At 43.5% G+C, this 22,419-nt stretch overlaps 1 protein-coding gene across 1 annotated transcript in view; it reads left to right on the top strand.

The window, feature by feature from the left end:
* Window positions 1-18,355, top strand: part of LOC306928609 (neuronal acetylcholine receptor subunit alpha-7-like) — a 76,161-nt gene extending 57,806 nt beyond the window's left edge. Inside the window, exons 6-10 of the mRNA XM_079508847.1 lie at window positions 5,802-6,049; window positions 9,834-10,028; window positions 11,474-11,560; window positions 14,748-14,857; window positions 16,755-18,355. Of these exons, the coding sequence (XP_079364973.1) occupies window positions 5,802-6,049; window positions 9,834-10,028; window positions 11,474-11,560; window positions 14,748-14,857; window positions 16,755-17,363 (1,249 nt within the window). The 3' untranslated portion in view covers window positions 17,364-18,355. The remainder of the gene's footprint in view (window positions 1-5,801; window positions 6,050-9,833; window positions 10,029-11,473; window positions 11,561-14,747; window positions 14,858-16,754) is intronic.
* Window positions 18,356-22,419: the final 4,064 nt, after the last annotated feature.

Raw genomic sequence — 22,419 nt, 5'->3', positions numbered from 1 at the left:
TAAGTCTTTTGTGACATGTACAAGTGTGGAGTGTGGGAGAGTGCCCCTCATACAAAAGCTAGCATAAAGCCAAGCCTTGAATAATTCAATTTATGGCCCAGCCTTAACCAACCCTTATCTCCTCGCTGCAACATGCCAACCAGCCGTTGATCCCAACACCCATAACAGAAATAAATAACAACACTAAAGGCCACTGCAAAAAGGTGAATTGCTCAAGCTGAAGAAAAGGGAATGACAGAGAAAACGGGCCGGTCAACAAATCCTCTGTAGCCACCAACCATGTTCTTTTGTTATGTTTCAACGAGGATGCATTGAGGTTATCTCTGGGTGTCCTGTGGATGATGGGATTGGATATGTGAGCCAGTGGATTCATGTGCATATGCACATACCGTAGAAAGGGGCTTATAGGAGAATGGGAGAGCAGTCAAGTGGCTGCATTGAATAGAGCTGTCAGATGTCCTAAATGGCCATTTACAACTACTGCAGTGTAGGACCTGCAGAGAGTGGCGATGGGGGGGTTGGGGGGTGCGTGTGCATGGGTTCTTTGCATGAGATTGAGCATTCGTGTGTGCATACAGTATATGCATACCAGAACTAAACCAAACGGAACAAAAACAGACGAGATAAAGTCCAAAAACAGATAAACACGGCCAAAGTCTACAGGCTGAGGAGCAGGCCGTTACAACAAGAGGAGAAAGGAATAGAAGATGAGAAGGGCAGCAGAGGAGAGAAGAAAAGAACAGCATTTTTATTCTCTAAATTCTGACCTGTGCTTGAGGCCAGTATACAATATGCAGTATATAGTTTCTGTGTGTGCATGCAAATACATAGAGTAAACACATGGACCTTGTTTCAGTCAGATACTGTACATGAGAATCAATGTAGAATATAGGTTGTCTTACTTAAGTTTTATAACGGTTCAGCTTTTGTTCCTGCTTTCCTCTCTGACAATGTTCACACAATTATTTCTGTTAATACTTAATTGCATTTCCACCTTTGTGACCTTGACAACTCTTAAATTGAAAACACGTGTCAAAAGAATCAGGTCTAATAATAGTTGGAAGTGAATGCTTATTATGAAATGCTCCTTCAAGTGTGACAAACTTTGTGCAGATGACAAGTTAAATCAAACATAATTATACAGCACAGCATCTCTGGATTCAACAACCAAGCTGTGTACAGACGCGCACGCAGCACGCACGCACGCACACACACACACACACACACACCCCTCTGGCAGACAGATGGCCATTCCTTTTTTTAATGCCGTACTTATAAAGATTACACTAGCCATTACCATCCCCCTCCCCAATACAATTTCTACCCCATCCCTCCTCCAGCCTCTCTCCTGGACTATGGCCGCTGTGAATTAATGTCAATGTGACCTAAGCCTGCTGTAGGCCTGTCTTTTCCATATCCCACTCATCTCTTTTGACTCTGGAGATGCTAAATGCACACGTTTTTTTCTTTTTTTCTTTTCCTAAAATCGTCACATAAGTCCATGGCTTGTTTTTCATAATTAGACAAATTCTCTTTAGTCTCAATAATTGACTAGACAGTGTCAAGCTAGTTGGATGATAGCTGGAATAGTGCAAATGGTCTGTGTTGGGTGGAAACCTAATATCCTATATGTACAAAACGATTCAAATTCAAAAACAGCAAAAGCAGCAGATCGACAAGCTCAAAACACTGCGTGCTGATCTGCTTCTTTTTTATATATCTATTTTTGTGTAAACGGATGATAATATAAGGAATATTCAAGTAGCTATCTGACAATGTATAAAGTCGCCATATCAACTTTGATGAGGCAGTATTCTGTTGTTCTAAAAACATGTTGGTTTTTTGTTTTAGTTTTTCTGAAAGGTTAATATTTTGGACATAGCTGGTTTGGTATCTGCCCGACAGCAGAGCTATGAATGCACGTGCATAATTTGTGCAATAATTCAAAGCCATGTTCTGCAGAAAACACTTACAGGCTTATGTCCCAAACCGCCCCCTAAGGTCTTCCACTGCGGGCCTGCTCGCTTTGCCTAAAAAAATGGCAACTAAAAAATACGGGGAAGCAGCGTTTTGCTTCTACGGGCCGACGGCGTGGAACAAACTCCCACTGTACCTTCGACAGGCAGCCTCTGTAGACATTTTGAAAGCGCAGCTCAAGACTCACTTCTACACCCTTGCTTTTAATTGATCTTTTATTTATTTTTTGTTATTCATGTCCTCACTGTATTGCATTACTGCTCTTGTTCTTTTGAATGTTTATGCCTTGCTTTTCTTTCTTTCTTTTTTTCTCCATTGCTCTGTAAAGCACTTTGAGCTGCATTTCATGTCATGAAAGGTGCTATACAAATAAGGTTTTATTATTATTATTATTATTATTTTACACTAAAGCAGCGTTAGTCACTGTACTGTAGACAGTTAAAGGGTGACTGTAGGTGCCTGTAGACCGGTGGTTCCCAAACTGTGGTGCGAGCACCCCTTGGTGCACGAGCACCTTCTAGGGGGTGCTGTGGTGCGAGCACCCCTTGTGGTGCACGAGCGCCTTCTAGGGGGTGCTGTGGTGCGAGCACCCCTTGTGGTGCACGAGCGCCTTCTAGGGGGTGCTGTGGTGCGAGCACCCCTTGTGGTGCACGAGCGCCTTCTAGGGGGTGCTGTGGTGCGAGCACCCCTTGTGGTGCACGAGCGCCTTCTAGGGGGTGCTGTGGTGCGAGCACCCCTTGTGGTGCACGAGCACCTTCTAGGGGGTGCTGTGGTGCGAGCACCCCTTGTGGTGCACGAGCGCCTTCTAGGGGGTGCGCGACATGAAAAGTCTAATGGTGGTGCTATGGGTATATATAGCCTATGCTGCATATATTATGCCATATTCAGGTTCATTATGTGCATATATATGTGGATAAAATATGTGCATATATGTGGAAATATATGTCTATATAGCTTATGCAATTTATATTTCCATATGGGGGGGGTGCATCAGCTAGGTCGGGAGGTAACAGGGGGTGCATGGCCAAAAAGGTTTGGGAACCGCTGCTGTAGACGAACATAATCAACTACAAAGCATGTTCAAGGTCGAACAGATAAACTAAAAAGTTGAGATCTTCCTTCGTGTCACAAACTGTACTGTCAATCTGTCATGATCTATATATATCTGTGTACTCTTATTGTGTAGTTGTGTTCCTAGTGTTTCCTGTCTGCTCCATTTGTTGATACCTGCCTTGCCTCACCAGTCTGCATTGTAATTCACCTGTGTCCTGTAACCTGTTTAGTGTCAGACAATCATGTGTTGATTGTAGTTACGTTGCACCTGTGTCTAGTTAGTCTTTGTCTATTTACTGTATACCTCCCAGTGTTCAGTGTTCCCTTGTCAGATTATAGTTTATGTTATGGTGTGTCCAGCCCTTGTATGTCCTGTCCAGTTGTGAATAAATCACCCTTCAACTTTATCTGCCTGCCTGCCTGCTTTTGGTTCTGCATTTGGTCCATCACTTGTCTCACTGTGACACTTCGACCTGGACATTTTTTTACCTGCAATTTATTGATCAGAAAGTTCTCAGGCTGATTCAACTCTTTCAGATAATTGAGCTTTCTTGTTGAGATGGGAACATGATCTATATATCCATAGCTTAGAGAGAGGACTTTTCTTTGGTTACAGGATGTATTGTGTTTGGCCATGGGCTATTTGTCTCCATATCCCCATCTCAACAAGAAAGGGCAACTTTCTAAAACTGTTAAATCAACCTGACAGCTTTTGGATCCATAAATCGCAGGAAACCAAATTTCCAGCACAGAATGAAGATCTTAACTTTTGTGAGAACAGTCTGCTTATTTATTTAAAATAAATGTATGTGTCAGGAACTGGCAGGAACCCAAACTCAAAATCAAACTAGAAAAAGTGCCCCTCTGGGCACAGGTCTCCACCAGGAGGATAGGAGTGTGTGTGTATCGATGTTTGGCAAAATGTTTAGGAGCAATATAAACGTGTGTGTGTGTGTGTGTGTGTGTGTGTGTGTGATGTGGCTTGGCCTGTTGTAGCGCCACCATGAGGCTGATTTGAAAACTGTCAAGTGACATTTCTTCCAAAGCCTAGTGGGAATATGCATGCACAGTTTCACCACAATCGGACGCTGCGTTGAGTAGTTGTGGCGATTTGAACAAAACGGGTACAAAGCGGGCTACTCCTGAAAAGTTTAGAAGCCATACAATGAGGGTGGATTATGAGAAATCAAACAAACCCGTCTTGATCACATGACTATGGAGAGCATGTGTACCGATTTGCGGGAAATTTGGATAAAATCTGAAGGAGTAATATTAGAAAATGTGTTTTACATATGTCGGCCTCCTGGTGGCGCTATAAAGAGCAGATGTGAAAAACTCCAGGCAAAGGTTTTTCCTTGGCCTCTAGGAAGTTGGCATACAAAGTTATCCACAGATCCGTGCAGTTAGAGGTAAAACACTTTTCAGCTAGTTATAGCGCCACCATGAGGCTGAGTTGAAAATTTTCATGTGGCATTTCTTCCTCGGCCTAGTGAACACAATGTGTTCAGGATTTGCAGCATTTTGTTTGAAACTGAGCACTCCTGCGAACTTTGGAAGCCAATCTTAGCCAATCAGGATGGAGTCTGAGAAATCTGAAAGACGTTTCGTTGAATGGCTCTAGAGAGACTGTGTACCAATTTGCGTGATGTTTGGACAAAATCTTGGGGCAGAGGTTCATCGTTGACATCCAGGGAGTGTGTGTGCAAAATTTGGCATCGACCGGGTTAACAGTGCCAGAGATTAGCTGTTCACAGACGGAAGGACGGACACACACACACACACACACACACACACACACACGGACACACGGACGGACGGACGGAGTGCAAAACATACTCTCTCCCCATGCCTTCTAACCTGACTCCGCCAGATGGGGCAGCAGAGAGTACACTGGGTTCCCCCCTTCTGCTCCCATCTGGCCAATCAGCAGCAGCTTCTAGCAGCTTATAGCAGCAGCTTCTAGCTTCTAGCTGCTGCTGATTGGCCAGGCCGTTTTGTGTCTTCCTGAGAGTTCCCAGATGGGAGCAGGAGGGGGGAACCCAGTGTACTCTCTGCTGCCCCATCTGGCGGAGTCAGGTTACATGCCTTCGGCCTGGTGGAGACAATAAACGCGGGAGAGTAGATTGGCTGAGGGGAATTAAGGCAGGGCATAGGGGCAGAGGCAAATCATGGACTAACAGGGAGGGACTGAGGCCGTGACCATGACATGATATTTGATTTCAGTTACTGCCTTGTGTTATGTATTATACATATTACTGATGAATTGAGTACAATAGACCACAATGGAAACCCCATTGGCCACCTGCGTTTTTTGGTGTTATGCTTTTAGAATAACCTTTGACTGTACAGCCTGTGCTGTTAACAATCGTGTTAATAAAGTACATGTATTCATTAATTCAATCAATCAATCAATCAATCAATCAATCAATCAATCAATCAATCAAGTATGTGGTTGATATTAATGCCATTTGGTGAATTTCCATCATAGATAGGTCTTTATATATTTATTGTAGGCTAATATGCTTGACATATTCTTTTATTTTATTTATCCATAATCAGGGTAAATTGAGTGCTTTGAAGTAATTTGGCAAACATGGGCTGTCCATCTAATATTAAGGAACCCGGGTGGTCTGGTATGTTCAGCCCAAAGACCACGGCCAATTGTGGCTCTGCACCGGATGCTGCAGTATTTCTGGGATGCACACTACAGTATACTGTAGCTTCATCGTTATAATATAATTCCATGTTCACATGTCTCCCTATCTCTCTAGTGCCGACGAGCGCTTCGATGCCACCTTCCACACCAACGTGTTGGTGAACGCATCAGGCTACTGTCAGTACATCCCCCCTGGCATTCTGAAGAGCACCTGCTACATCGACGTGCGCTGGTTCCCCTTCGATATACAGAAGTGTGACCTGAAGTTTGGTTCCTGGACCCACAATGGCTGGCTGCTGGACCTTCAAATGCTTGATGTGGACACATCCACCTACATACCCAATGGAGAATGGGACCTTGTGGGTAAGAGAGCCTCATTCTAGCATTACAGAAGATTGGAAAAGCAGTGGTACTATTCGAAAGAACAAATTACGAAAGAAACAGTGAAACTGCGTCGCGGTGTGACATTTTGGTTCCCAGTCCGTTTCTAGAAATGTAGTGCCATTAGAAATTCCATTTGCAATGTAGCGGAGTGAGAGTCATAAGCTTTCACACAGTTGTTCTGACTGACATGCTGCATCATATGAGAGAAATTTTGAACTTTCCGATGCAATTCTCTTTGTAGCTGTAGAGCAGAAGTAAGTCAGTACTTAACCCTAACACTAATTATTTCATTGAGCTTCATCACTGGAATTATGCAGTAAGTGTTTTCTGGCATTCAGAACATTTAACAATATTGGAAAATAATGATTATTACAAAACTCATTACTAAACTGTAAAGCGATATGACAAGGCACATTAACGCCACAGTCTGTACAAAATGTGTTCCCAGTTTGCTTGATTAATGAGGCCCGTTCCACCATCCTCTCCGGAGAGAGAGAGAGAGAGCGAGAGATGTGACTATACGTGACTCCACGTTCACTTTGAAAATGACTTGTCATAATGGCATACAGTACACTGTGCAGGGAATGGGATACTGTTGGCTTTGCTGACTTCCCATATGTCTCCATATTGAAATTAAATGAATTAATCAGATTCAACAGATGGAAAAGATGTCGATGGAAGGAGAGAGGAGGAGTGTTGCAGCTGGGACAGAGCAGCACAGCAGGGTCACATGGTCCCTGGGGATGGGTGCCAGGCAGGCCCAGATGGTATGCAGTAGGAAAGTTTGACACAGAGGCAGGGATGCAGCCAGGCCATATGAGTCACCATGCAGAGCAGTGTGTGTTTGGTGTTTATGACACAAGGGGCGTCAGGGTGGGCAGGATGTAAAGGTGTTTATGACACAAGGGGCGTCAGGGTGGGCAGGATGGAAAGGTGTTTATGACACAAGGGGCGTCAGGGTGGGCAGGATGTAAAGGTGTTTATGACACAAGGGGCGTCAGGGTGGGCAGGATGGAAAGGTGTTTATGACACAAGGGGCGTCAGGGTGGGCAGGATGGAAAGGTGTTTATGACACAAGGGGCGTCAGGGTGGGCAGGATGGAAAGGTGTTTATGACACAAGGGGCGTCAGGGTGGGCAGGATGTAAAGGTGTTCATGACACAAGGGGCGTCAGGGTGGGCAGGATGTAAAGGTGTTTATGACACAAGGGGCGTCAGGGTGGGCAGGATGTAAAGGTGTTTATGACACAAGGGGCGTCAGGGTGGGCAGGATGTAAAGGTGTTTATGACACAAGGGGCGTCAGGGTGGGCAGGATGTAAAGGTGTTTATGACACAAGGGGCGTCAGGGTGGGCAGGATGTAAAGGTGTTTATGACACAAGGGGCGTCAGGGTGGGCAGGATGGAAAGGTGTTTATGACACAAGGGGCGTCAGGGTGGGCAGGATGTAAAGGTGTTTATGACACAAGGGGCGTCAGGGTGGGCAGGATGGAAAGGTGTTTATGACACAAGGGGCGTCAGGGTGGGCAGGATGTAAAGGTGTTTATGACACAAGGGGCGTCAGGGTGGGCAGGATGGAAAGGTGTTTATGACACAAGGGGCGTCAGGGTGGGCAGGATGTAAAGGTGTTTATGACACAAGGGGCGTCAGGGTGGGCAGGATGGAAAGGTGTTTATGACACAAGGGGCGTCAGGGTGGGCAGGATGGAAAGGTGTTTATGACACAAGGGGCGTCAGGGTGGGCAGGATGGAAAGCGGCAGCTTGGGAATCTGAAGGTTCCCACTTTGATCCCCGGCTCATCCTGGCGTGAGCATGAAACCCACCAGGCTCCAAGCAGCTGTTCTCCCTGGCGACACATGGACCCTCCACTGGCGACACATGGACCCTCCACTGGCGACACATGGACCCTCCACTGGCGACACATGGACCCTCCACTGGCGACACATGGACCCTCCACTGGCCACACATGGACCCTCCACTGGCGACACATGGACCCTCCACTCCAGCATGTTACGTTTTTTCTCCCCACTCTTTGGCGGTGGAAAAAGGTGTCTCATTTATCATTGAAATGCATTGAGTATAGGATGACTGGACCAGATTTCGCGTGTAAATCTGCGCGCACAATGAAGCACACGTGCGACGCTTATTTGGTGGGTTCAGTCAGTGCGTTAGTGTCAAACTGTCCTTGAGCAAGACAATGAACCCCTGCTCCGAATGGGTGCTTCCTCCATGGGTTTATGAATCGGTGATGTATAGCACTATGGAGAAAGGTGCTATATAAATGCACCATTTACCATTTATGATGATGAAGTCAGGCCTCACAGTAAACCTTCGTCAATGCAAGGGTGCTGACTGCTCGTCATAATGCTTTTAACCAAGAAAACCAAGTAAAGTGGTTGGACACCTGTTTACCAAGACATTTCTGAAATGGGCCCCTGTAGGATCGGTGGAAAGTACATTTACTCACTTAGTGACATGTTGCAAGCTTGTAGATCTGCTATTTTTGAGTGGTGCAACCACTCCCTTACGGAGTTATGTGTGTGGGTGGGTGGGTGGCTGGCTGGCTGGGTATATGAGCACGAAAACAGCATGGTTGTTTTTCACCACCTGTGCGCAACCTAACACACACACAAACACACACACAACTGTATATATGATGATTTCGGGTGTGCCAGTACAGTACAGTACAGTACAGTACAGTACAGTACAGTACAGTACAGTACAGTACAGTACAGTACAGTGACAGTGACAGTGACAGTGACAGTGACAGTACAGTACAGTAGAGGGTACAGTAGAGGGACCGGCACACGGTAACTCTGTCATTTCTCAACCGTTTCGGACGTGGGGCGGCACAACGGAACGCCCCCTGGGCGCGTTCCTGGGGGTCTGGACTCTGGAGCTCCCCCCCCCCCCCCCCACATATTCGGGGTCCCCAGGAAATATCGGCCCAGGGGCCCTCGTGGGGGTTAATCCGTCCCTGCTTATATTGTACAGCATGTTGGTTTGTTTACTGTTGACTGAAAAAACAATGTTGCACATTAAGCTAATCATCTGGGGACCACCCAAAATAATTTGTGGACCCCCAGTTTGGGAACCACTGACCTTAACAAACAAAATGTGAGTACTTTTTTCCAACACTGCCTTCGTAGCAACATGTCTCAGTGTGATCTAAGAGTTCTTGAAGCCTGACCTCAAGTAGTCACCGTAATGCTTTACAGACACTGTGACAGTGTGTTGATGTGGATGTGTATATTCATGGACCCATAGTGGAGGAAAACAAAAGTATATTCAAATGTTTTACTTAAGTATCAATACTGCAATGTAAATACTCTGTTACGACGAGTAAAAGTACAAAAGTAATGATATCAAAACATACTTAAAGTATCAAAAGTAGAAAGTTGTCATTTCCATTTCACAAGTTCTCATATGCACAAGATGTATAAAAAGAATCCTTTGAAAGTAGCAGCAAGCTCACAATGCGTCACATCCATTGTGAGCTTGTAGATCGGCTATTTTCATATGGCTGAAATGTATATAGGGTTGAAGTGGTTAATGTATGTTTTGTAAAGTAACTAGCAACTAATGTTTTCAAATAAGTAAAATTAAAAAAGTATACCGTTTGCCTCTGAGATGTATAGTAGAGCTAGCTAGAAGTAAAAGTGGAAACACAGCAAAATAAAATAAAATACCTCAAACGTTTACCCAAGGGTAAATGCACGTTGTTACTTTACACTGCTGTGTGTGTGTGTGCCCATGCATTGTGCCAGGTGTGCCAGGCAAGCGCAACGAGCTGTACTACGAGTGCTGTAAGGAGCCCTACCCCGACGTGACCTTCACGGTGACCATGCGGCGCAGGACCCTCTACTACGGCCTCAACCTGCTCATCCCCTGCGTGCTCATCTCTGGCCTCGCCCTGCTCGTCTTCCTGCTGCCCGCAGACTCGGGAGAGAAGATCTCGCTGGGTGAGAGACGCCGGATTTTAAGACCCGAGGCCCGATTCCACAAAATGCCTTCTGAACTGGTAGCTCTCAAAAATATAGCAGATGTACAGTTGGGTGCCACCGATATTGTCCCTTATCATTTGACCCATTTAGGCCTGACCTCAAAATTTTAAAAAATCCTTCTAAATCCTCCAGTTTTCTGAAATAAATATTTTCACGATTTTTCAAAAATAGCAGACCTACAAGCTCATAGCGCGCCACTCGGTGGCGCGCTATGAGCTTGTAGATCTGCTATTTTTCAATAGCTAAATTATAACAATGTTTAAAACACCAAAAGGGGTTCCCGCCCAAAATGGGTTAACTGTCCTTTTGCGCAGATCACGCAAACCTCAGCAAAAAGAAAAGGACAATATCGATGGCCTCCAACTGTACAAGCTGAGCTTATTGCACATCTGCTATTTTTGAATAGCCAACGCCAGAATCTGAAATGACACAGATGCTTTCCCGGTCTTAATGGGTTATAATTTTGTTGGGGAGGTGTCTCTGTATCGTTTACCGACAGTTAGTCAATCATATTTGATACAGTCTGTTTCTAGCCAAAATGTAACTAATTTGGCAGGAGTAACATTAGCGTTTTCTCACAGTCCGTTGATTCTTCATATCCATGAGTGAAACGGCCGGGATGATTAGTTTATTTTTCAAACACATTTCTTATATGAGGCGATCTAAGATCCTCCTATGGGGATTATAATACAAATAAAAAAGTACACAAACCCGTGGATTTAGCGCCCTGTAGCGATATTGATGTTGCTCTATTGATGATGCTCTATTAATAGCTATTAATTGGGAAACAAGACATCACGTTTTGAATGATCTTGGGCCTGTGATTATGGCTATGAATAGATGCATCTAAAAATCTTAATTTTATAGTTTTTCCAACTCTTCTTATCTAACTGACCTAACTGTGCACAGTTGTGATTTGAAATTGCATGTCTCACAGTGCCTCTAATGCAGTCTGAACAGCAAGTCAGATTTGAATACATTCAAAACCAATCAGACTCCAATCTGGATGGGAAATTGGATTTGGGCCTAACAACCTAACTGGTCACAGGCTAGCACTTCATATATGTCACTTTATCCAAAAATAATTTCAAGAGGAGATTAAAATGTTGCACTTTGTAATCAAAATGCAATGTTCCAAAGGTTCTTTAGCACTTGAAAACGTAAAATGGCTGAGAGAAAATGGTCGTAGGAATTCATACTGTACAACTCATGTACTGTCTGTCTGTCTGTCTTTCTGTCTGTCTGTCTGTCTGTCTGTCTGTCTGTCTGTCTGTCTGTCTGTCTGTCTGTCTGTCTGTCTGTCTGTCTGTCTGTCTGTCTGTCTGTCTGTCTGTCTGTCTGTCTGTCCCCATCTTCTCTCTCTCTCTCTCTCTCTCTCTCTCTCTCTCTCTCTCTCTCTCTAGGTATCACGGTGCTCCTCTCACTGACTGTCTTCATGCTTCTAGTTGCTGAGATCATGCCAGCCACCTCTGACTCTGTTCCATTAATAGGTGCGTTATCCTATCCTGATGTATGCGTGATGTATCCGACTGTATACTGTATTCAAATTCACTTTAAAATGTTACTTAAATGTCACTTAAAAACAAGCAATTGTGTTGTGAGCTTGTTGATCGGCTATTTTTTCTACTTTTGTGTGATACCATGACGAAGTATAGGGCATTCATTTACAGAAACATCCAAACGCACCCAGGAACGCGCCCAGGGTGCCGGTCCGGTTCCCGCCGAGCCTTTGCACGTCCGAAAGGGTCGAGAAATGACAGAGTTACCGTGTTGCAGCTTTTTGTGTTCGGACACAGGGACAGACACAGGGACAGACATACATACATACATATTGCTACGTAATGGAGCGGTTAGGCACCGCTCAAAAACATAAAAAGTTGGGATATGGAGTATTGTGTGAGTGTGTTGAGCATGATGTAATTTCTATTAAGACAGCTGTGCAGCAACAGCAAAATTCAATCTGCATATAGGCTAATACAGTTTTCACCGACCAGCTAATACAACGACTTATTTTCTGTCTCTCTCAGGAATCATATTATGCCTAATAATGCCTTACATCAAACCTTGAAGAAAGCTGGCTGTACATTGGTCTCAATTCCCCCAAATGGCATAGGGAGCAAATTGTGAGGCCTGAACTAAAACTGTCAACAGCGTTAATATAGTAGGTCCTGAAAAGTGGAGACTCCCCGCAGGGAAAGGAAGAGAGCAACAGATGAGGAAAGAATGAGGGATAGATGGTTGGAACCAAAGACAGAGAGAGGAAGAGAAAGAGAAAGTGATGAAGAGCTATATGGGCAAGTCTGACAAGAGGCTTCCAAGATATTGTGGATTGGTTGATGAGATACTGTAAAGCATGTCATATCATTATAAAATATATATATCACTTTATAGAGAGCTACAGCTGTAAAGTGATATAAATGTAATGATTTACTCCCACTTGAAGCAGACAGTGTGCGATTCATCATCACATGTCTTGAGTCACAGGCTGACTTAACAGATTGTGTTCATTTAATTCAATTATTTTAATTTAGATAGGATATGTTTGACAACACTGATTTAATTTCAACTTCCCAATTCATCCTTCCTCCCCTCTGCGTCATTCCTGAACAAAAGTGTGGTTGATGGCCGGTAGGCTACAGTACAGTACGTGTGCTCGTGACCTAACCAAAGTGTGGTTGATGGCCGGTAGGCTACAGTACAGTATGTGTGCTCGTGACCTAACCAAAGTGTGGTTGATGGCCGGTAGCGGTAGGCTACAGTACAGTATGTGTGCTCGTGACCTAACCAAAGTGTGGTTGATGGCCGGTAGCGGTAGGCTACAGTACAGTATGTGTGCTCGTGACCTAACCAAAGTGTGGTTGATGGCCGGTAGGCTACAGTACAGTACTCGTGTGCTCGTGACCTAACCAAAGTGTGGTTGATGGCCGGTAGGCTACAGTACAGTATGTGTGCTCGTGACCTAACCAAAGTGTGGTTGATGGCCGGTAGGCTACAGTACAGTATGTACAGTACGTGTGCTTGTGACCTAACCAAAGTGTGGTTGATGGCCGGTAGGCTACAGTACAGTACAGTACAGTACAGTATGTGTGCTCGTGACCTAACCAAAGTGTGTAGACTACGGCTTACAGGGAGAGAGAACAAAGAGCAAAATAAAGAGTATTATACAACGTAGATAAAAAGGGAATAATAGTGATAATAGTGTAAGGATGTAGACAGGAGGGGGCAGGAATGTCTTTTTAAAGTGCTGGATCGTAACTCCCATGATGTCAGTGCTGTGATGTGTTCCTAATTTTAGCCATTATCATGCAGTCTGATCTAAGCATTGTCAGTTTTATTTTTAAACAGCACTCTCTATTGGTGCAGATTAATGACCATTATGAAGGAGCTGGGTGTTTGGATCCTGGCAATGGGTAAAAAGGTCTCCCTTGTTTTGTATTCATTAGATACTCAGAAGTTCTTGCAAATGTTGAATTACCGTACAGGCCATTTATGTTATACACATACTACAGGAGTGGATCTAGTGAGTTTTGATGTAACCAGAAGCAGAGTAATAGCCCAAAGAAAGTGAGGGCATAAAGAATTGGAGGGGGGGGGGGGGGGGGAGAAAATTCCCTGCCAGACTGTAGCTCTAAAAGTCCACTGTCATCAAATGATAACATTGCAAATTTGCAATCGGTTTGCATCACCAAACTGCAAGGTTGAATCCAACTAGCTAATATTGTTTATTTAGATTTTGTTATTGGGTAATAAACGTTATTATTATGATTTTCAATCTTTTTTGCTTTAAATTGTAAATTTCTTTAGGTTTTTAGATTTGTGTGATTTTCATTTAGAGTGGGTGTCTTTGTTTACAATAATTATGGCTCCTTTTTGAATGATGGAGATTGAATTTGTTTATATGTATTACCATACACCTCCACACAGTAGGAAAATACATACTTTTTGTGCATCTATTGTTAGGTACGGTATGTCCATATTATGACCACGGTTATGCTCTAAAAGTGTGTGTATTTTTCATTTCACCAGGTCTTTAAATTAGGATGTGTTTCCCTTTCCCCACTGTCCTTGACATAAGTGAACGTTGATCCTGATGTTAACTGTTGTTGTCCCTCCTGCCCCTAGCTCGATAAGAGATCTGGGGGCCGGGTTTGCCTTGCTCTAGCGTCAAGTGACTCTAGTCTATGTCTGTGGATTCATTTTATGCTCTCCTTCCTCCCCTACAGCCCTTCTCCCCTGGGTTCATACCTTTACAGTCTATGGTTCATACATCATACAAGTGTGCCCTTCACAACCATAAACAGCTCAGATATTTGTTGTTGTGGTTTAACCACTTAAGCCCTAATGTTACCATCATACCATGGATATCAAAAATAGACGATCTACAAGCTCACAATGTGTTTTTGCAGTGAATTTGTACAGAAGATTATCTTTTTTTTGGCTATGTTTTGGAAGTTTGCTTTTCTTTCATATGAGAGGTGAAATCTATTTAATTTAGCAATTTAAAATATTTAGTATTTACCAAGTACAAGCTTTAAATTAAACATCCTCATGGGCAATTTGAATAACTTAGGGTGAAACGGGTACTTTGCACATAGCATGACATCCGTTGCATGAAACTGAGTCCATTACCCATGTGTAAATGTGGAATTATATAGATACTGGTTTGTGTCTTTGTAGCCCAGTACTTTGCCAGCACAATGATGATTGTTGGAATGTCAGTCGTGGTGACTGTTATCGTGCTGCAGTTTCACCATCACGACCCTCAGGGAGGCAAGATGCCAAAATGGGTGAGTAGCATGACTGGCAGCCATTTTGTTCTTAGTTCATACTCTGAGAAATATGGGAGGCATCCTTGGTCCGATTGGATTAAGGTTGGTATGAGGGGTGCGTTAAAACGACCGGATTAAGGTTGGTGAGGCGTGCGTTAAGACGACTGGATTAAGGTTGGTTAGGGGTGCGTTAAGGGTTGGGAGAGGGTTAAGGTTAGGTTTAGGTGTGCTGACCCGTGGGAGGTTAGGGTTAGGGTGAGGGTTTGAGATATCGGACCAATGGTATGTCTAACCAAATATCCCATCCCCTGATTATGAAATAAGAACAAAATGACTACCATGTGAATATACGGTCAACTTCACCAACAGCCACGGAACTCCTCGATTCCCCAACAAAATTTAAAACGGACTTAAAAAATGTGACTATCCTCAAAATATAATGGACTCTATGCACAACAGCCAGATTGGACAGAAAATGGGCCCCTTCCTTACTTCCATCACAGGTGTTACCTATGATTCTTTTTTTTTCCAATGTATTTTTATTGAGGCTCTGAAATTTCACAGCTGAACAATCGCCATTCAATGTATATAGAACCACACATTTCTTTTTTAAACACAACATAGGAAAACAACCACAATACGGACATTACAATGCACAGACAAAAAACTAAATAAAAACAAAAACAAAAAAACAAGACAAAACGAGTACACCACAGTCTTGACATGATTGTACATTACAGGTCACCAGAGTCTTTGTTATTCACTACCGTTCAATAAGGTACATTGAAGCGCAGTCTAGAAGGGTCCACTGTATTTAAGACTGGTACCCATACCTTCGTGAACCCTTCCATGTTATCACGGAGGAGATAAGTCAGTTTCTCCAGAGGAACCACAGTCATTACCTCCTTGTACCAATCATCCAGTGTAGGAACGTCTCTATGAATCCAAAGCTTGAGTATAGTCTTTCTCGCTATGAGTATTCCAACCAATTTGACGTTGTGTCTGGTCCTTGCACTGGATACCTTGGCTTAGCATCATTGGTAAAAACCTGTGAAGGATGTAAGGAAGCAGCCAATCTCTTTCCAATATGGCTGCTGTGCATATAGAGCCCATAGAGCATCGCAGTCCCGCTCCCTTTCAGAACGACAAGGGACCCAGAAGAGAATTTCCCATGCATTTTTCCCATAGACGTTTCAAAAAGTATTTATTTAAAGACCTGTAAGCTCGGATCGTGACAAATTATGACAACAAACCAAAAATGTTGGTCCGAACAAATACTTAGAAAGAAGAAAAAAAGGCAGGGTACAACACTTTTTGTTTTGTTTTTCTTCTTACTAATTAATTGATCGGCCCAAAACATTGTGTTTATTGTCCTGATTTGTCACGAGCCCAGTTGGCTTTGTCCGCGGCTTCAAACGTCTTCAAATAAATACTTTTTGAAAACTCTATGGGGAAAATGAATGGGGAATTCTCTTCCGGGGCTCTCGTCTATGGAGTTATGAAAGGGTGGCGGGACTGCCACGCTCTATTGGACTTAGATAAATGTATCCCCTTCTAGCTTGAGATGCAATCAACACACTCCCTCAGTGAGCTCCACGGGTGGTGCGGGGCCCTGTGTGAGGGGCATCCTCTGCCCCCTGCCCCTGCCACATGTATTCTGAAAATATCGCTTTCAGTGTTGTTCTGGTATGTTTGTACAGTATGTCATGATGATTAATTGAATACAATGGACCACAAAGGAAACAAGCTTTTCGTGTTGTCCTTTTAGCATAGTTTATATTTTGTATTATTATTTTTTACTATACTGCCATACTGCTTTCAAACAATCAATCAATTGAATCTGGAACTTGTCCGAAACATGAATTATCCTAAAAGATACATGCATGCAGATCCATTGGCCTTTCTCTGCCCTCAGGTGCGAGTGATCCTCCTGAACTGGTGTGCCTGGTTCCTCCGCATGAAAAAGCCCGGTGATGAGCGCAAGCGGACTGGCTACAAGTTCCAACCCCCGCAGCACCACTCCAGTGCCAGCTCCATTGAAATGAGAACCTTGCCTATCGTCAATGTCCCTGTCTCCCAGCCGCCAGGCCCACCCTGCCCCACCGGAACCTCCAATGGCATGAGCCTCTACTTTGGTGGCTACCACCCCATGGAGAGCCCACCCTACCCTCCCTCCAGTGACTCCGGTGTGGCTCTGGGGGGACGAGCCTACAGTTCCGACGAGGCAGAGCCACCCGGAGGAGGGGGAGGGGTCGGAGGCCTTGGCATGGGAGTCGGAGCCGCAGTGGGAATCAGCATCCCCCCACCGGAGATCCAGCGGATCTTGGAGGAGGTGTCGTACATCGCCCAGCGCTTTCGGGATCAGGATGAGGCAGAGGCCATCTGCAGCGAGTGGAAGTTTGCAGCAGCGGTGGTTGACCGGCTGTGCCTGGTGGGGTTCTCCCTCTTTTCGATCATCTGCACCTTCACCATCCTCATGTCAGCACCCAACTTCATAGAGGCTGTTTCCAAGGATTTCACATAGCTGGATGCAGCATCACAAGAGAGGGAAGGAGGCACAGGGACCAAATAAAAAAAGGCTTGAGGGAGATCAGGACAAACACAAGTAAAAGAGTGGAACACTGTGAAGAGACTTGCTGCTAGTTCAGATGGCATAAAAGGTGGTTCCCAACCTTGGGCCCAGTCCCCGCGTATATGGCTTAATGTGTCTCACTTATCATCACAATAAATTGGTACCAACTAATTCAAATTAAGTTGATAATTTAAAGTAAAATGTATTCATTTATTTGTCTAGCATAATTTGTATACGTATTTCTTGCCTCTTGAACAAAACAAAGAATGGGGAGTCACCTGAAGAGTGGAAAAGGTTGGGAATCACTTTACAATAGAAAGAATAAAGGTAAAGAAGGAAGGAGGGCAAATGGAAAAGAAGGTTAAAGCAGGAATTCCTGCTTTGATTAATAAATAAGGACCAAGTGGGACTCAATGCAGTTGCTCTTTCTCCTTATTGAAAATAGTGTTAATACCATGTTCTTTTGTCCGTCCTATATACGCTTTGAACTTATAAATAGATGCATATTATGTTGGCAAGAGGGACCGTCTCACTCTTTTGTTGTTCACAACTGCAGCGGTTTTCGTTGGTGAAAGCCCATGCATACCGCCTCAGTCTTCCCATAAATACCGCCTCAGTCTTTGTGAACTATCGAAATCCTGGCTATATTTGAACTTTGACTATCCAGGGAATGAAGTCCCAGCAGTTGTTGCCAATGATGTAAAGTCCTTGTAACATGGTGATAGACTATTAGCCGTCTATACTGAGATGTCTCACTGTGAACCTTGTTGTTTTTGTTTTCACTTTAGTCAATAGTGGCTTGTGTGGTACATGTCGCCATTATTACTTTGCTTCAGTTCAAGCATAGAGACATTTCCAAAAAGATAATGGTCTGCATTTCTTCAGAGCCTTTACCCAAAATGCTTTCAATGTGTGTTATATTTCCACATTCACTGTGCAGGAGGATGCTAAACGCACACCAGTCTTGGTAGTGGTGCCAGCTCACGGCAGAAACATCTAAAGAGTTAAGTCTTAAAAAAACAAAAGAGTGGCCGCACACACTGATAGCCAAAGTGCCGATTATTTATTTGGATGCAGAGTAGAATAGAAACCAACGGATCATACCCCGAAGAAGGCAGTTGTACCTCCCGAAATGGTTTCTATTCTACTCTGCATCCAAATAAATAATCGGCAATAATCAGTGTGTGCGGCCACTCTTTTGTCTTTTTAAGACTTTACTCTTTAGATATTTCCACATTCACACACAGACACAGATAGTGGAGGCAACCATGCAAGGCACCAACCTGCTCATCGGGAGCAGATAGGGGTTCAGTGTCGTGCTCATCGGGAGCAGATAGGGGTTCAGTGTCGTGGGAGCAGATAGGGGTTCAGTGTCGTGCTCAGTGAAACTTCCACACAAAGTCTGGGAAACGAAGCGGTTCCCATGATGGCCACTCTACCTCCTGAACCACTGCAGTCTGCTACCCAGTGTCCTGTATTTGTAAGCTTTTGTCCGAGCAGGTAGTGCTTATTTTAGGATAACTCTTCAGTTCCACTTTCGTCTCATTGAACATTTCAGTCTTCGAAAACAAATTTGACGTTAGGTTATTCTACTACACCCCAGAATAAGAGAATTATAGTCAGGATTAATGTATCAGGTTTATTATGTAAAATCTATATGTAAAGTCACATTTTACTTACACATATAACAGATACTCAAGTGAAACATTTTGACAGAGTCGGCCAACAATAAAAACGAAAAGGAAAAAGTTTTAAATAAATGTTAAACTTGACACAAAGGCAAGTGTCCCACATGCTTAAAGGGTGCAGTTTATAAATACAGGTGAAGTTGTTGCCACAGTTCTAAATGTTCAAAAGATGTCAGACTGTGATGCTGCTGTGAAGATATTCAAACTGTCACCTCTAAAAGGAGAGGATGATGAAGCTATACCTGGCCAACAGACAGCATACTGTATTGTACATTATTGGACACCGAAGATGAACGAGGTTTGCAAAGACCACTGGACCGAGACAGGAACCCATCTCTTGGACCTCACTGGAAGACAAATGTTACTGACTAGAACACGCAAGCAAATTACCTGACAACCAGCCTATACTATCTCTGGAGAACATACTGTAGAGACTCACAAAAGGCAGCTATGTCCCTATAGGACTGCTGTCTGTGCTTTTATAGGGGACAGTAGTGACTGATGCCCATGAGTGGGTGATGCTATAAAGCCATCTTAACCACTTTCAACATGGCATCCCTATTTTTGGGCATGCTATTATAGGCGGGGGGAAAAAGGAAATCAAATATTTCTTGCCGATCAGCTGAGCGACACTGTCAGACAACAGTAAATCAGGCTTAAGTGGTTATCGTCCTGCTCACATTTTTGCTGTAGAGTCACCACTGCTACTGGTATCTTGCTCTTCTGTGTTGATCTTACTGTGATGCTCTGTGTTAATAAATGACTATTTGATCATATTCTCCACTTGGGCTCTGTTCCCTTATTGGCCAATGACTATTGGTCTAGAAATGAGAAGTGGTTAGGGATTGTTTTTCTTGTGCACCTTGTGAAGAGGGCACACATGCTTGTTGATAGTGTTTTGTAGCTTTAGCCCATCTGCTATGCTATTTTTTAAAATTGACGACAAAAAATAAGAATAAATCCCACTATAATGAGTAATGACCTTGGCCAAAATAGGGACACCAGGTTGAAAGTCGTAGTAGTATTCAATTTTGTAGATGTCCCTGAGAAGTGATAACCCCCTGGTCACAATCTACTGTGTGTGTGTGTGTGTGTGTGTGTGTGTGTGTGTGTGTGTGTGTGTGTGCGTGTGTGCGTGTGTGCGTGTGTGCGTGCGTGCGTGCGTGCGTGCGTGCGTGCGTGCATGCGTGCGTGCGTGCGTAAATGTGTGCGTAAATGTGTAAATGTGTCCATAAAATGAAGATAGAGGCAGTAAAGCGCCTAATATAGGGGCTTGGGCACTACAAGCCAAGGTTTGCCTTCTGCACAGTCCGTCCTCCAATCATTTATTAAAAGGGCATGGGAGTAAAAGAGTGAGAGTTTATGACAGAAGATGAAGAGTAGCTTATGGGTTGGCTGGTGTACAGTATGTCAATTGTCAAACACATTAATAAATAGGAATGTAGAATCGACTTCATACGACCTCAGTTCGCTGTTGTTGTGTATGTGTTTTTGGGCTATTCATACATTTGTACATGCACAGTCTCAACATTATGTATGCAACAATGTCCTAATCCTAATTGCACCATGATACTGATTTGCCACATTTAATTTGGAAAGAACGAAGTAGAACAGAGTTATCTCTTGTCCAGAGCCAGTGTCTTATATTTCTTATATTTCACACACACGCACGCACGCGCACGCGCACACGCACACGCACACGCACACGCACACACACACACACACACAGGACAGAGAGAGAGAGAGATATTGAGAAAGCTGTATGAGTATTATGCCATCAAGGATGAATGGGATACAGAAATCATATAGGTTACGGATTGAAACGCTAACACTAAACCTGAACACTTTATAGGCTAGTATGTATGTATGTATGTTCCTGTGGCTGTGCATGTTTATGTGCCTGACTGTGACTTTTGACTCTTCAGGGATGAGAGCAAAGAGCACACAGGGAGTGTACCCTTTGCTCTGATCCCTGAAGAGATTCTAGAGAGCATATGTGTAATCTGTCAGCTTTTAACCACTTAAATCAAATAGCGAAAATAGCAGGTCTACTAGTATCGTGTAGCCAGACAGTCAGTTATCTCGGCCTACAGATACATCTTGGAAATCTAAATTCGTCCAATCTTGTTTCATCCTATATTTTCCTGCGTCTATAATTAGGGCTTTCCTCATACCTGAAAAACAAAACCTTAATACACATTAAACCTGGTCAATTCCTAAATAATAATCCACTTATGCACTCGTAAAACTAACTCAAACTAAAAACTAGAACTATTAGATGAATATTTCAACACTAATAACCCAATGGTCACTAAATAAAATGCATTGTGATATGGTTTTAATTTCTTGGACTGCCAGGACCGTGCATTGTAAGTATGCCTTTTGCACTGCAATTCATTTTTCTTTGGTAAACAGCCAAAGTGCACATGTAGCCTACATTAGTGTATAAATAAATAAACCATTCTTTCTCACCATCCACTGATATACTTTCTGTAATTCATTTGTGATTTCTTTCCCCCATGTTGACTCCTGTCCCCATAGTTTGTGCACAAGAGCTGGGCCAATGACACACGCACACGCTGGCTTGCCCATATAGCTTACAGCACTGGCGCTGCACATCATCATCATCACATAGATCTTCCCTGATTATGTGCCCCAAGTATTTAAACACTAGGGCTTCACCTGCCAAATAGAAAGAGGGAAAGGTGAGCTTTTCGTCGCCCTTTGATCTACTGATCATAACAACACTCTTTTTAGAGTTGAACTTGATATTGTACAAAAAGACATATTTTGAACAGACCCTAAGTAGACTATCAGTATACATTTGCAGAGAAGAAGCTGAGCTTGATATGTTGAGGGAGGCTAGAATTCCACACTGGCCACGCCATTCAGAGCCCTCCATACAAGCGCTGTCATCATTTTAAGAGCCATTAGTCCTTTGATTTCGGAACCCAACAACACAGCTAGATGACATGTTCAGTATAGAGTATTTGATTTTTATTAGTTTTTTGCATTTTGACTGACATATTCACATGTACAAGTAAGCAATACTAGTATTTTTCTACTATTGTAAGGTGATTCATGTTTGCCTCCAAACCAATATTCATTAGTTTTCCTCCAGATAACAGCGTGACATTATCATGATGTATACTCAAAAAGGGTCTATAAAGTGCCTCTGTCCTGTTGGCTCTTGAGGATGTTGTAGGACTGTAGGTGATAACCTCAGTTTTTCCCAAGAGCTTCCTTGCCTGCTCCACATGGTCAAATAGCAGGCAGATGTCATCCACATTTTCTAGGTCCATTAGGATGACAATGGGAGT

This window comes from Electrona antarctica (genome assembly GCF_951216825.1).
Source record: "Electrona antarctica genome assembly, chromosome: 1".
NCBI classification, from domain to species: Eukaryota; Metazoa; Chordata; class Actinopteri; order Myctophiformes; family Myctophidae; genus Electrona; species Electrona antarctica.
The sequence above is the reverse complement of the archived record's forward strand: the minus strand, read 5'-3'. Positions and strand labels throughout refer to the sequence as shown.